The sequence below is a fragment of the Cydia strobilella genome, chromosome 23, assembly GCF_947568885.1.
Source record: "Cydia strobilella chromosome 23, ilCydStro3.1, whole genome shotgun sequence".
Classification (NCBI taxonomy): domain Eukaryota; kingdom Metazoa; phylum Arthropoda; class Insecta; order Lepidoptera; family Tortricidae; genus Cydia; species Cydia strobilella.
Genome location: NC_086063.1, coordinates 4,484,365 through 4,499,890, shown reverse-complemented (window position 1 = coordinate 4,499,890; position 15,526 = coordinate 4,484,365). Strand labels below are relative to the sequence as shown.

At 40.4% G+C, this 15,526-nt stretch overlaps 1 protein-coding gene across 1 annotated transcript in view; it reads left to right on the top strand.

Moving 5' to 3' along the window:
• LOC134751812 (uncharacterized) overlaps positions 1-15,336 on the top strand; it is a 48,062-nt gene extending 32,726 nt beyond the window's left edge. The window contains exons 5-11 of the mRNA XM_063687298.1: positions 9,028-9,270; positions 10,037-10,054; positions 11,191-11,297; positions 11,657-11,746; positions 12,028-12,259; positions 13,765-14,190; positions 14,708-15,336. Of these exons, the coding sequence (XP_063543368.1) occupies positions 9,028-9,270; positions 10,037-10,054; positions 11,191-11,297; positions 11,657-11,746; positions 12,028-12,259; positions 13,765-14,190; positions 14,708-14,853 (1,262 nt within the window). The 3' untranslated portion in view covers positions 14,854-15,336. The remainder of the gene's footprint in view (positions 1-9,027; positions 9,271-10,036; positions 10,055-11,190; positions 11,298-11,656; positions 11,747-12,027; positions 12,260-13,764; positions 14,191-14,707) is intronic.
• The last annotated feature ends 190 nt before the right edge of the window (positions 15,337-15,526 follow it).

Sequence of the window (15,526 nt, the reverse complement as noted above, 5' to 3'; positions counted from 1 at the left end):
ACATCCCGGAAAGTAGGAGTCAGGCCGAAAGGACTCCGTTTCGCAGAGAACAGACACGCCTGCGTTTTGGTTGCGTTGAATTTGACCAGGTTAGCGTCGCCCCAATCGGACACTGTCTTAAGTGTCAAATTCAGACGGTCCACCATAGCTTGTCGACAAGATTGGACCTCATCTTTTTTGGCCCGAGCATTGGAGAGGTATCTGTCCACGACAGTGCTATCATCGGCATATCCAAAAGTATCTGGGACTAGCATGTCGTTGATATGTAGCAGAAATAAGGTCGCGGACAGAACAGAGCCCTGAGGAACGCCGGCGTTAATAGTCCATTGGTCAGATGTGTAGCCATCTAACACCACCCGAATGGAACGTTCGCTCAGGAAATTCTCAATCCAGTTGCACAGGCCAACTGGAATCCCATATGCTGGTAGCTTGCTCACCAAACTTACGTGCCAGACCCGGTCGAATGCTTTAGAGACATCGAGAGATACCGCAAGGGCTTCACCGTGCCTCTCAATTGCCTTCCACGTCCACTGACTCTAGCGACATCTATACATTTCATCGAGAACCATTAAGCGAATCGATAACTCGCATACAAAGTGGCGCCATCTAGCGGTGATCATTGCGGAACTAACAAGTGGCGCCATCTCACGGATCTTTGCCAAACTAACTAGTGGCGCCTCTGGCGGATTTGTATGGAACTCACAAGTGGCGCCATCTAACGGATTTGCTATGAAAATAACAACAGGCGCTCTTACACATACACAGTGGCGCCATCTAGCGGGGATCATTGCGGAACTAACAAGTGGCGCCATCTATACATTTCATAGCGGATATTTTTAGAACTAACTAGTGGCGCCTCTGGCGGACTTTTATGGAACTAGCAAGTGGCGCCATCTAGCGGATCTTTGCCAAACTAACTAGTGGCGCCATCTGACGGATCTTTGCCAAACTAACTAGTGGCGCCCCCTAGCGGAAAAGTTTTGGTCTAGAACGGGAGGAGGAGGAGGGGCTAGAACCGGCACAAACTAACTACTAGTAGCAAATACCATTTTCACGGAGTAACAAAAAACGAACAAAATATTCGCATTATACCTATTAAGAAGAAAAGTTTCAATCACCATTTGGCCCAAAACTAAGTGTAGAAATAGCGATATTCTTCTGAGAAAAAAATATGTTAAAGAACTTACTTGAAAAATATAAACGTTACCTTAAGTTCATTGAATGTATCTTGAACTGTAAGCCATAACTTTGTCTACAGAAGGTGGCAAGTTCGGGACACAACAGCAGTAATAATGGCAACGAGGCAGGAACTTCGTTAATAAATAAAACAATTATTAAAGAAGACCCCAATAGTTCTTCAACGAACGTTAGAATAAAAACCGAACCTTTAAGTTCAAGCTCTGAACAGGCGAATACTAACGAAACCGTAACACGCGGAAGTAACATCAAATATGAACCTGCAGATACTTCGTTAATAAATAACCTTGGAACAGTTGAAGAAGACTCCATCACTTCTTTAACAAACGTTAGAATAAAAACCGAACCTTTAAGTTCAGACCCTGAAAAGCCAAATACTAACATTACTAACGAAAGCGTAACAAGAGAAAATGATATCAATATTATCAATCCAGTCATAAAAACGGAACCTTCGGATGTACACCAAAATATTTTGGAATCCATGCTTTATCCTGCATCTTCTGGACTTTCCGGAGCAAATATAAATCCGAAACCAATTATAACGCCGAACGACGATTATATCCCTATAACTCACACGTCACCAAAAGCAGAGCCAAACGACAGTTTAGTCCCCACTCGCTCATACAAATGGGTCAGTAAAGATAAGGCAATACCGCTCAAATCAAAGAAAAGAAAAAAGCAAATAAAATTAAAAATCCCTTTCAAATTAATCTGGAATTACGTGAAGCTATGGCGCTGCGTTTCATAAGAAATATCATGGATTTAGATCAGAATAAAGGCTGCCCCAACCCTGGATTTGACACCTACGTTTTTGAAGAAATCAAAGAATGTATACATGATCGCCTTAACACAATGTATCCGGGTCCGGGTAGTATATTTTGTACTTGGTTGTCTGCTGGTAAGATCATTAAGAAATATGGTCAGACGTATGGTATAACATATAAAGATCCTGTATTGCTAAATCGGGTGCGTGAAAATGCTCTAAAGACGTATAAAGCTGAACAAACTTTCTGATGGAAAAGCCACAAGATTTACAGTTGTAGATTTTATTTTTTATTTAAAGAGCGGTTGAAACCGATAAAAAAATGTGATTATATTATTTAAGTAATTATTTGAAATGTTTGTGGCTTCACATGATATGCCTAATTATAAGGAAATTAATAAAGTACCTAGAGTTAGACCAAGAAAAGTCTGCAACGATTTTGATAGCACACGCAGTGCAAGTGTTATTTTAAACGTCAAACTTTTATGAAATTATGACGTATAAATAACACTTGCACTGCGTATGTTATCAATGCCGTTGCAGACTTTTCTTGGTTTAACTCTATCCAATTATCTCTTTATTAGTTATAAGTGTAAGAGTAGGCATATTTTAATATTCTTGCTTATACAATTGTATTGTTTGCATGCTGTTTGTGGACAGCTAAATAAGGAGGACAACAACAAATGTGAACATCTGTAGATACCCTTTCCAAGCAAATAAATGGTTTATGATTTATTAATTGCTTTTTATTGTAATGTTGAGTGGTAAGTTACATTCTTGTTAATTTACACGGCTGACGGTCTTTTCCAAAATCGCAAAACATCAAGTACCTACTATATACATATATTATAGTATTTTGAGCAAATACTGTTTTGCTGAAGTGAATTCACGTAGGTACTACAATATATTATGAAGTGTCAAAACGATAGTAAAATTATAGTAGTGCAGAGATAGAGATATCAAGAATAGATCTTAAAGATAAGGAAAAATAGATTTACGAGCAAATGCTGACATCATTCATATTAGAATCTTAAACTGTCTACAATGGATAGGTGGGACAAATATCTTGGATAGGTGGGACTCGCCTCTGCTGCAGCAGTGGACAAAACTCCACACTGCAGTAAAATAGGTTCATTTATACTTAGGTATGTAGGTTAAGATTAGTTTTGTAATTCTTCTAACACTATTTTATAAGTTAATGTAATATGTAACTAACAACTATGGATTTATGTCCGAAATAAAATTCCTTTATTATTTATTATTTTACAATCCAATGTCACACTTTAAATCTGAAAAGCACCCATAAGAGCGCTTTTATGCTGGGTCGTATAATCTATACCTATCGTCTTTAACACGCTCATGCTCAAAGTATGTCGCTGTTGACCGTATATGCAGTCTGCTTGGCTTGATTCTTGTCTTGACCCTACCTGGAATGGTGCCGTAGGCTACACGACTTTAGCAGGGGTGAGAAGCTCCGCGCTTCGGGCAAACTCTGCTCCGTTCGCCTCAGCATTGCTCCGAACAATTATTAGGGTGGGCACAACTTGACGTCCCTTTGCGTTCACGATCACAGAAAAGATAATGACTTTACTGCCTATTTGGATGCTGCCATAAAGGGATAGCATGCTTTGACCCTGAACCGCCGACAAACTTCGGTTTTGTAGGAAGTTTCCTTTCTGTACGGTAGTACTATTGTTTATTCTGTGACTTAGTGGAAACGCACCTTAACCTTTTGACCGCCAAACACGTCAAGTGATGCGCGCGGCTACACTACAGCCCAATATCAACCTTCGTGCATTGCGATAAGGTTCACGATGACGCGCCGCACATGATAGGCGTGACATTCAAAGGATTAAGTACCTAACTAGCCCGCTAGCAAATAAAAATTTGTTTGGAGACGATGTTGACTGCACCGACATGCGTCAGACAGTCTTCAGCTTACCTAATAAATAAATGCAGCATCTGGCCGGTACATTGGCGATTGGCGACAATGTTGTGGCCACATATTGCAGTAAAATTATAGCCCGTCTACAGGCTTCTTAACAGCAACACTTAGCTGACCAATGAATGGTAAACCTTATTCAGTCTGCGCCGTGCGCCTGATGTGTATGCGCGCATGCAACGGACGGTAGGCGCTCTGCCTGTTACGTGTTTTAAAATGTCGAGTGTTAATTTATTGAAGTGCAATAACTGCAATTTAGTTGTAAACGAGGCGCTGTGTTTTATCCAAAATAAACACATGATTATGGAAAGTGACAGTTTAGTGAAAATCTGCTCTTCAGCTTTTAGTGTAGAAGACATCGAGAAGGCTAAATCTTTGCTTTTTCACTCTATTTCGACAGACCTACGCAATATAAAACGCAAGGCCAAGAGCAAGGAGGGAAAAGGTAGTAAGGATTTATTTGACATCATCAATGTTTTCAAAGTAACGGACAGTGAAAAGTTACCCGTGTTCGTGGCCTGTGACCTAAACAAGCTGCCTCCTGTAACATGGGATCACTTGGACGTATCAAGATTTCTTAAGGACATCACGGTTCTTAAACAGGAGTTGGAAGGCATAAAGGACACGTATGCTACCAAAATACTTGTGCAACAGGTGAAACAAGAATTATTGTGTAACAAACACGACACCGTGGTTTACGATAGTTTAGATAGATACTTTTACGTACGTGAGTGATGCATACGGTTGTACGCGCTGGCTTGACCATTGTTTAGTGACCGAGGCAGCGATGCAATCAGTGACGGACGTTAAGGTACATTACGGACCAGACTGGTCTGACCACTTAGCCTTGGAAGTCAGCTGTGACATAAATATTTTGAAACCTGTTCGTGTTCCGCCTAGCAATGTGTATAATAATGTATTGTGGGGTCATAGGGATGCTACTCAAATTGAAAAATACCATTATTTATGTAATGAGGGTCTTAAATGTATAGACTTCCCGACGGAATTAACCGAATGTTGTGATGGTTTCTGTGGCAACTGTGAACACAGAGTAGTGATAGACCGTTTATATAAAAAGATTGTTAATACGATGAAATATGCGAGTGAGGCTAGTGCTTCTGTGTCTAGTTGCAAAAACAGGAAAAGAAAGTGTGTGGTGGGCTGGAACAGGCATGTGTATCCTGCTCACAAAGAGGCCAGGCACCATTTCTTGTTATGGGTATCGCATGGCAAACCATCGAATGGGCCCTTTTATGAACGGATGGCAGAAACTAGGCGCATTTTTAAGTCTAGGCTGAAATGGTGCCAGGATAATGCTGAGCGGATAAGGATGGATGTTTTAGCCACGCACCATAATAGGAAAGATTTTAAAAGTTTTTGGAAACAGACGAATAAACTAAACCCTAGATCGTCTGTCCCTCTCAGTGTCGATGGTTGCAGCAAGCCCGCTGACATAGCGAATATGTTCAAGGACACGTTTTTGGTTAAGCCGCTAAATAGTCAGGCAAGTACTCGTCGGGCGGTGAATAGTGGTGTCACCGGTGGGTCTGGATCGCCTATTAAGTTCGACGCGGCAGGGGTAGCTTCAGTCGTACGTAATATGACCAGGGGCAAATCTCCTGGTCACGATGGAATTAGTATTGAACACCTTAAGTACGCTGGAGTGCACCTGCCGCGTGTGTTAGCGATGTTTTACACAGTGGCGGTTCGTCACTCGTATCTGCCTGGCGAATGTATGAAAACGGTGGTTGTGCCAATAATCAAGAACAAAACTGGTGATCCGACGGATAAAGCCAACTATAGACCCATATCACTAGCGACCACGGTAGCCAAGGTGTTGGACAGTTTGCTTGATCGACAGCTGTGTAAATACCTCAAGCTGCATGATGCCCAGTTTGGTTTCCGAGCTGGGTTATCGACTGAAACAGCAATTCTTAGTCTCAAGCACACTGTCCGATATTACACCGATAGGAAAACACCGGTTTACGGGTGTTTTCTTGACCTATCTAAAGCCTTTGATATGGTGTCTTACGACCTACTTTGGCATAAGCTGCGTACAGAGACAGACGTCCCGGAGGAGGTAATAGGTATTTTTGATTATTGGTACAACAACCAAACGAATGTTGTCAAGTGGGGCAACGTTTTTTCTGATGAGTACAGGTTGAGGTGCGGGGTGAGACAGGGTGGGTTAACCTCTCCGCGTCTCTTCAACCTGTACATTAATGCGCTCATAGAGAGTCTCAGTAGTACCAGGGTTGGTTGCGCTATTGCCGGGGATATGGTAAACAATATTAGTTACGCGGACGATATGGTGCTGCTGGGGCCCTCTGTTTGTGCAGTCAGAAAACTTCTGAGCATGTGTGAGGAGTATGCCGTGGCTCACGGACTCAGGTACAATGTGGCTAAGAGTGAGATTCTAGTTTTCCAGCCGCGCGAGCATAAGGTGGATAGGGTACCGGAAATCTTGCTGTATGGTATACCTCTAAACAGAACCAAGAAATTCAAGTACCTGGGTCATTGGGTCACGGAGTGCCTCTCGGACGATCCAGACATTGAGAGGGAGCGCAGGGCGTTGGCTGTCAGGGGTAACATGGTGGCGCGCAGGTTTGCACGTTGTTCAAGGGACGTTAAGATAACCCTATTTAAGGCATATTGCCAGTCCTTGTACACGTGCAGCCTGTGGGTCAACCATACTCAGAAGGCAATCAGCGCCTTGCGCGTTCTGTATAATAACATACTGAGGATGCTGTTGGGTCTTCCCAGGTACTGTAGCGCTTCTGGGATGTTTGCGGTTTCACAAATAGATGGCTTCCAAGCCATAATCCGGAAACGAACAGCTTCCATTATGCGCCGAGTGCGTGGGAGCTCCAACAGCATCCTGAGTCTGGTGGCAGACAGGCTAGATTGTCCGATAGCTGGACACTGGCATAGTCTGCATGTTAATATTTAAACTTAATTTTAGCGTTGACATTTAAATTTATTTTTGACTGCGCATAATGAATTACTATTAATTTTTAATCTTAATTTTAGTATTATTATTATTATTATTTTTTAATCAGAATTTAATTAATCTATTATTATTAGTACCAGTATCCATTGTTATGATCAATCTATTAAATTTAAATGTCAAGATTTATTTATTATTAATTTTAACATAATTTTAATTTTATAATTTTATTTTAATTCTTATTATAATTGCAACTGTTATCTTATTGTGTTATGCTTATTATGTATATGGACCAATGTTGTCTGCAATAAATGATAAATAAAAATATTATGCCGTCGCAATAAGGTTGACGAATAATCAGAAAACTGTTTCAATTATGACATTATCGGAGGTATTCAAGGTGGCTGACATAGCCTGGCGGTGGCGACATTTTACTCGTAGATGACTTATGTGCCGTTGGAACGTTTCGAAAATTGAGAAATTTTTGCATTGGAAAATTTCGGAAATTTCTTATATTTTTGTATGGGCATCAAAATTTTCCGTTTCCAAAATTAACTTCTTGGACGCCAATGACGGATATATCGACAGCGTAGGTCCAACGCCAAAGACCGAAGAGTCCGTCACAGACCACAGAGCAACATAGACCTACGTGCATTCGCATAAAGTTCAATTTCATTTCTGACACTTCGGTGGCGTGGCGACCGAGTGACAGCTTTTGTGTTTGATACGGCGTCGAGAAGGTTAAAGTTTCCTTAATTTTCCATGGTTTTTTCTAAAATTTCCGAAACATCTATTATTTTTTTAAACTTTACCTACGCAACTTGCACATCTGTACTTGTAGAACTGCAGGCCGGTGAGACACAAAGGCTCTTAACCGCACTGATTATCAGTCCGCCGGATATCAGCCTGTCAGAACAAAAATTTAATAGTTTCGAACAACTGAAAGGTCTGAAAGGCCGATGTCGTCCGGTAAACTCTGCCTTTCAGTTGTTTGGAACTATTAAATTTTCACCTCAGCAGCTCGAACAAGCCTACTTTCGTCACTCCCTGGAGTGCGGAAAGTGCGACTTTCTTCACTCCAGGGAGTGACGAAAGTGCGACTTTCCTCACTCCAGGGAGTGAAACAAAGTAGCTTTTTAATTTAGTAAAGGCCATGAACTGCCACTTCATACTTCTATTACATTTTTTTTTGTTTCTCTGCGTTGTTCTATGTAATTCCAAATACATTTTAACCTTTAATGTGTTCTCACTACTGAGGTGAAAAAGTATAGAATAGAATATATTTTATTTGTAGTAATTGTACATCGTCATATTCAAAAATAAACAACACAACACAACAACACAAGAGCAAAATTGTTTTACATCTCGTGTTTTTGAGTCCCTCGCAAGAAAAACCAACTTCCCTCTCTTGTTGCACAAATAATTGTTTCAATTCAATTTGCTGATTGCCATCAGCTAGTGGGCCCCTTCATGTGACGATCCGGAGGACGCAGTCGGAGAAATCACTCTAATAAAAGTTGGAGAGGTCGACTAGTCGTGTGGTGAACCTTAAGGGAGGCCTATATGTTCAAAGTTGAACGTCTTTCGGCTGATATGACGATAATTCTAGTGGTACAGTCACCTACAATAACTGATAATGAAGCTCATAAAAATATGTGACGTTTTCAAGCAAAAGGTACTACATTGTCGCTTACCATAAGGACGAAATTGGATTGTATCTTTATACGAATAACCTGTCAGAGCGTCCTTATGGCAAGCGATAATGTCATACCTTTTGATTGAAAACGACACATATACGGCAAACTACTGATTTCATAAATATTCATCAAATTCATGGTGTCCGCTTCTTTCACAGAAAATTGTTTCATAGAATGTAATGTTTCGCAGAATTTTCATTTCATATAAACTTTTTTTTTTAACCGTTAACTATTTAGGTACAGCCAAAAGGTCATTGTGTAGAACCCATTAGATCTAACAGAAATATAGGTTAGGTTAGATATTGGAACTGCGACCGTTTGTGAAAAAATAAGTTTGCTTATGAAATGAAAATTCTGCGAAACATTACATTCTATGAAATAATTTTCTGCAGAACAAGGTAACCCAAATTCGTGTGACGTAATTTATTATACTTAGAATTACTTACAGTTTTTCACAAATGCAATTTTTAATGTTTTCCAGAGGATAGCGTTCAAGTGAAGAAAGAAAAAGCAACCAAAACGCAGAACGGAAAAGACGAAAAGAAAACCACAGCAGTTCAAGAAGGAACCTCAAATGCGAATGTAACGCTAAATAAACCTGCGGCATCTGCCTGCTTGCCTGCCTGCCTGCCTGCAGCTGTGATGCCTGTAATGAGCACAGGACCACCAATTCACCCCAGCATAGCTAAGCTACATAAGAAGAAACCGGGGGCACCTCTCACAGGTATGTCCATCACTTCTTTATTGTTATTATTTTTAAAGCTTTAGCTTTAATTTTAAAAGACTGTGATAAAAATAGATAATGAAATTGAAATAGAATGTTAAATGAAATCTTTTATATTTTATAAATAATAGCTACTACTAGTCACTTACCTATGTTATACAATTCTATATTCTAAATATAATAAAATATAACGTGCAACTAGAATCTTTATGCATGCAAAGGAAATATTAAAAATGTACTTAATTATGGTGGAATAAAGGCAATTTTTATTTTATCTTTATTATTATTGCTTTTTAATTATTAAAAAAAAACAGTATGAAGTTACCTTATTTCTTCATTTTTTAAAGAGTGGTGAGAACGTTGCATTTTATTCACAAGAGTGGCAAAGTAACTTCATGCAAATTTTGAATTGATCCTTCATGTTGGCTGGTAGAATTTAGGTACTTTTGAATGATGTTTTTGAATAATAATTTTAATAGCGTTCATTTGGATTTGATTTATAATATTTGACAGTTAGTATTACCCTCGCGTTGATGTAGTGAAAAATTTTGTGTTTCACTTAGTAGCAAAGTTTGTTTAACCCTCGAAACCCTCAAGATTCTACTTTTAGAACCATTCGCTACGCTTGAGATTCAACTTTGGAAACGGTCGCTTGCTCCGGTATCAATATTAGCATAAGGGGTTAAGCAACAACTTTTCCCCCTTGTAAAACAAATCCTATGTGAATATTGTGCCAAGGGGTTAATGCAAGTTTTTTCTTTTACAGATAAACAAGTCATCCAGCGTAAGTACCTACAATATTGCTCTACTGCACTTGTGTTCTTCTTCCTCGTTTCCTCATCACTGAGGCACAGAATAAGTATTGTATTATCATACAGAACGGCCACGCACCGCCCCGCCCCGCCTCGAATTACCTCGCCCCACGACAGAAATCTGGCGGACTTCTGGCGTGCTCTCAGTACTATTTTTAAGCAACTTACACTATAACGCATGACGAGTGTACGGACGTGCCGTTCACACATAGAAACGCGAGTGATTTTTGATGTATAGCGTGTCCGCCCTGTGACTGAGGGTCGCGACGATATCGGGCGTTGGCTATTCCCAATTAAACTAGGTAAATAAATCTAATCCTCATTTTTTAGGGTTCCTTACACAAAGGGTAAAAACGGCACCCTATCACTAAGACTTCGCTGTCTGTCCGTCTGTCACCAGGCTGTATCTCGTGAACCGTGATAGTGAATTTTCACAGATGATGAATTTCTGTTGCCGCTATAACAACAAATACTAAAAAGTGCGGAACCCTTGGTGGGCGAGTCCGACTCGCACTTGGCCGGTTTTTATCAGGAATATTCACTGATTTTTCATATTTGTGGTAAATCTTAGTCCATCTTTGATTAATCATGGTAAACAATAGCTCAATAAATGTTAAGTAGTGGTTTAAAAAAGTGCCAACTAAAATATATGCAAAATTAAACAGTTTGCAAAAATGGCACATTTAGACGTTAAAATACCTTTGTGTTGTGCATATTAGAACGTATTGATTTTATAAAAATAAGCATAAAAGGATTTTAAGATCTGTTTTTCTGGGCCTACATCTACAGTGGCGCCAACTGGTGAGCACAACAACGGTAGCCCTTATTTACAACAAATAAATGGAAGAAAAACTCAGACAATACCAAAAAGAAGACCATTTTAGACTAGACTGGAGTTAAGGGGCCCACTGACTATCAGTTCGCCGGACGATATCGGCCTGTCAGTTAGAACAAAAATTTGACAGTTCCGAACAACTGACAGGCCGATATCGTCCGGCGGACTGATAGTCTGTGGGCCCCTTTATTGGTTTTAGGCCTGAAATAAAGATTTTCATTTTTTTTTTTACGATGGTTGCATTAATGTGACAAATTGACAATGTTTGTGCAGAGATGAAACTGCTTCGTAAATGGGAGTACGACCAGGACGACATCTACAGCATGGACGCAGACAACACCAAGGCCCTGGACGACGAGATGGCAGAACTGGACAAGTTGGTTAGTGTTTTGTTCGATTAGCCAATAAGCAAAATATAGCAAATTATGCAGTTGCTTGGAAGCCTGGAAGGGGGGGGGGGACTAAAATCGCAGCAATCAATTGAATCCGGTGTATAAGTGTTTACTCGCTCATACCTACGGTATATCATACATATATTTTGTAGAAGAAAAGTACTTTGAACATCTACAAAATTGCCCCAAAAAATCCGTTCCGCTGGCAGTTGACGGGTTAAAAAAATGGGTGTATAAACTCGGAACGAATAGTGATTTTTTTTAGAAAGGCCCATTCAAAACATTATTACGTGCACTATCCAATTTTAATAAATTACTGTGTTCTATTTTCTCGTGTCTTTTTTTAGTTTACCGAAGAATGCTTAAACCCCGCCGATCAGCATGAAGCCTTAATATGCAAACTCCTCACCAGCGACAGCCTGAACGACTTTAACAAGGTACATTCCTGATTTAAGACATAAAATAAACTGGTCAAGAATACATACAATAAACTGGTCAAGTCGTAAGGCTCCGGTCCCACCTCAGCTACTTATTAAATTCGATGAAAGTTTAATCATTTTAGAATCGGAATAGAGTAACATTGTATTATATCGTTCAATTTTCAATCAAACCAAAGTCAACTCTTATTTCCTACATTAAAGGTTCAAATTTAGGATTTATTTCTTGTATGGCTGGCCCTTGGGAGGATAATCTTTGCCTAACAGTTCATATTTTTCAGACAATCCGCCTCTACATAACGAAGCGTATCCTCAACATCCAAACCGGCTTAGCCGTCCGCATGTTCGCCTCCGGCAAGCCTCCTAAGAAAGACGCAGTCCTGCAGTACCTCAGGAAGCACAAGATTCAGGCGGCGGCGGTCAAGAAGAGCGTTAAGGGAGCTATGTTTATGGTCAATCTTACCCGGTTTAAAGACTTTGACAAGCTGTGCAACCGGGAAAATGACGTCATTGGTGAGTGCTGCTTTCGTCCATAGGCTGTGGTACTCCCTTTTTATTAGATGAGCTGTCCGCATGTTCGCCTCCAGCAAGCCTCCAAAGAAAGACGCAGTCTTGCAGTACCTCAGGAAGCACAAGATTCAGGCGGCGGCGGTCAAGAAGAGCGTTAAGGGAGCCATGTTTAAAGACTTTGACAAGCTGTGCAACCGGGAAAATGACGTCATTGGTGAGTGCTGCTTTTGTCCATAGGCTGTGGTACCCGCTTATTATTAGATGAGCTGTCCGCATGTTCGCCTCCGGCAAGCCCCCTAAGAGAGGCGCCATGTTTATGGTGAACCTGACCCGGTTTGAGGACTTTGACAAGCTGTGCAATATGGAGAATGACGTCATTGGTGAGTGTTGTTGAAAGCTAAAGCGTGTTCGCCTCCAGGCAAGCCTACGAAATCGCGAAAAAAAATTTGGCTGTTTCATACATTTTGGCTGGTCCATTTTCTATGGGAGGGTTTTTTTTTTTCGCAATTTCGTGGTTGGTCCCATAGTGTGCTCAATATAATCCCAAAAACCTCCCTGGCAACGGGAATGCACTTATTTTTTAGCCACCCTGTAAAGTAGGTACAATAAATTCAGTGGATCTTGTCGATTCCACAATGTAACCAAAATTGCATGGAAGCTAAAATACCGCAATGTAACGAAAATCGCATGCAAGTTCATGTACCGTCTAAATGAGGCTTAAACTAAAACGAGGTGAATAATATTAGGTCATACCTACTGAGCAACTTTTACTATGCGAACCAAGAACCAACCCGAAATCGCAAATACATTTTATCTCTCCCATACAAAACGACATCTAATCAGCCAGCTTGTGCTACGTCAAGTATGGAGCTTATAGATATACGCTTTCTTACTGAAAAGTTTGTACAAAGTTAGCGTGGTCAGAGTCTAGCGTGGTACAGATATGTCTACACATTTGCACCTTTTTCCTTATTACACGACTGCCTAGAAAAAGGAGTGTATTGTTTTCAGGGTTCATGTTTGTATGTGAGTTTCTTTATTCCACCATAACTTCTAAATGCCTTAACCGATTTAGATGTATGATATATCATTAGAATCCTTACGTCATCCCGGGTGACATAGGCTATATGACGTCAAAATAAAATCAACATGGCGGACGTAATACACAATAAAGCGCGACATTTGAAAAAAAAAACTTGCAATTTTATCGAGTGAGGTATCAAAATGAAGAGCTTTGAGAGACGATTAAAATTCCGGTCGTGTTTTTAATTTTTTAACATATGTATATTTGACGTAGACTGTCAGTCAAGTGTCAAAACATGGGTGCACTCATCATACTCAAAAATAGGTCCCATAGCCCTTATGTCAGCGAATTAAGAACTATGTGACATATTTTTGAGTAAGTTGTTTGCACCCTTATTTTTACACTTGACTGTACATGCTATGTTTAATTAGGACTAGGTTGATCTGCGTGAGATTGTCCTCTAATATTTCTATTTTTGTTACAGACGGCATCCCAATAAACTTTAAAGCGATGCAGCTCATCGGCCCGCCGCCGAAAATAAGCAAGAACCAAATCAAATCCATGCGTCAGAAAATGATCGAGAACAAGATCAAGGGCTTAGACATGGCTGAATTGGAAGACGTGGACTTTGGGGCCACAGGGGACGATGGCGCAGGGGACACATGGGAAGATGACGCAGGGGCCACAGGGGACGGTGGCGCAGGGGACACATGGGAAGGTGACGCAGGGGAAAAATGGGAAGGTGACGCAGGGGCCACAGGGGACGGTGACGCAGGGGAAAAATGGGAAGGTGACGCAGGGGCCACAGGGGACGGTGGCGCAGGGGACACATGGGACGGTGACGCAGGGGAAAAATGGGAAGGTGACGCAGGGGCCACAGGGGACGGTGACGCAGGGGACATGGACACAGGTTAGACCGAGTTACTTACATTTCTATTCTCGTATTTAGAATAGGGTATTTGACTACTAGTTAAATCAGTTTCTTTTTCGAACTGTCAAAACGTTTTGCCACTATAGAATTTAAGAAACACTAGCATATGGCGTCACGGTCAAGTTCCTACTCTTTATAGTTCTATGCGATTTATAAAATAGTAATTGTATCTAAAGATAAGTGCTGTCTACGTCTCTCTCATTAATGTTCTGGTTCTTTATTTCATGCATGGTGTGAAATAATTTATTTTAAATACAATCAATATCCCTATTAGAGAAGAAATTTAGATTTGAAGGTGTTGTATAAATGAAGTATACATTAGGGAAGGAGGGATGTGGTTCAGTAGATAATAGCCGGGTACAGTGCCTTGAGCCCGTTACGCGTAGTGGCCTGAGCCACTGTACCCGGCCATTTGCTACCGAGCCATTGTACCCTCCTTGACCCTATTAGGGTCTTGTAAAACAAATAACTGAAATAACTATTATTAATTTTACAGGATTTGTCGCGGAGGAAAATTTTACGGAAGACATTTTAACAGGAGAAGAAATCTCTAAAGATGTTGCGAAAACAGAAAACGCGATGGGTTTCGCGGAGGAGGTCAATATAGAAAACATTAATGAGGAGGATTTGGAGGACTTTTAGCGTTAAGTTCTCCTTTGATACAGTCGGCAACAAAAGTGACCCTTTGAACGGTCATCTTAAACCTTGTCGCAATGCACGAAGGTTGATATAGGGTTGCAGCCGCGCGCGTCATTTGACGTCTTCGACCATCATAGGGTTAAGGTTCACTAGGTTCTTCGAATTATTTTTCGCATTAGTTTTATGCTGTAAGTACCTCCGATTATTTTTAGGATTACCCTGTTTAAGTATCGACCTTTTTATCTACGCAATAAGATTCACATAGCAATTTTGGTTTCAGTAATTTTTAGAGATGCACCGGATATTCGATTACTATCCGGTATCCGGCCCCTATTTTAAAATCCGGCCGGATACCGGATAGTAACTTTGCTTGATTTTGGGGTAAACAAATTGAATCTTAAAAACAGTCTGGGTCATAATCGAAGTCGTTGATTATAATTTAAAATTTCACATGTAACATTTGCGTAACACATCCAACGTATTGTTTTTAGCAAAATACGCGAGCGTACGTGTACTATAAACGAAGTTACTATATAGCAGTGCCCTTACAGGGTTGTGTTGAAACATAATAATAATCTTAAGATCTTTTTGTACACACAAAGCAATGATTAAATGAGTATGAGTATATATATACGGGATATTCGGCCGACGGTCAGGCAACTATCCGTTGCATCTC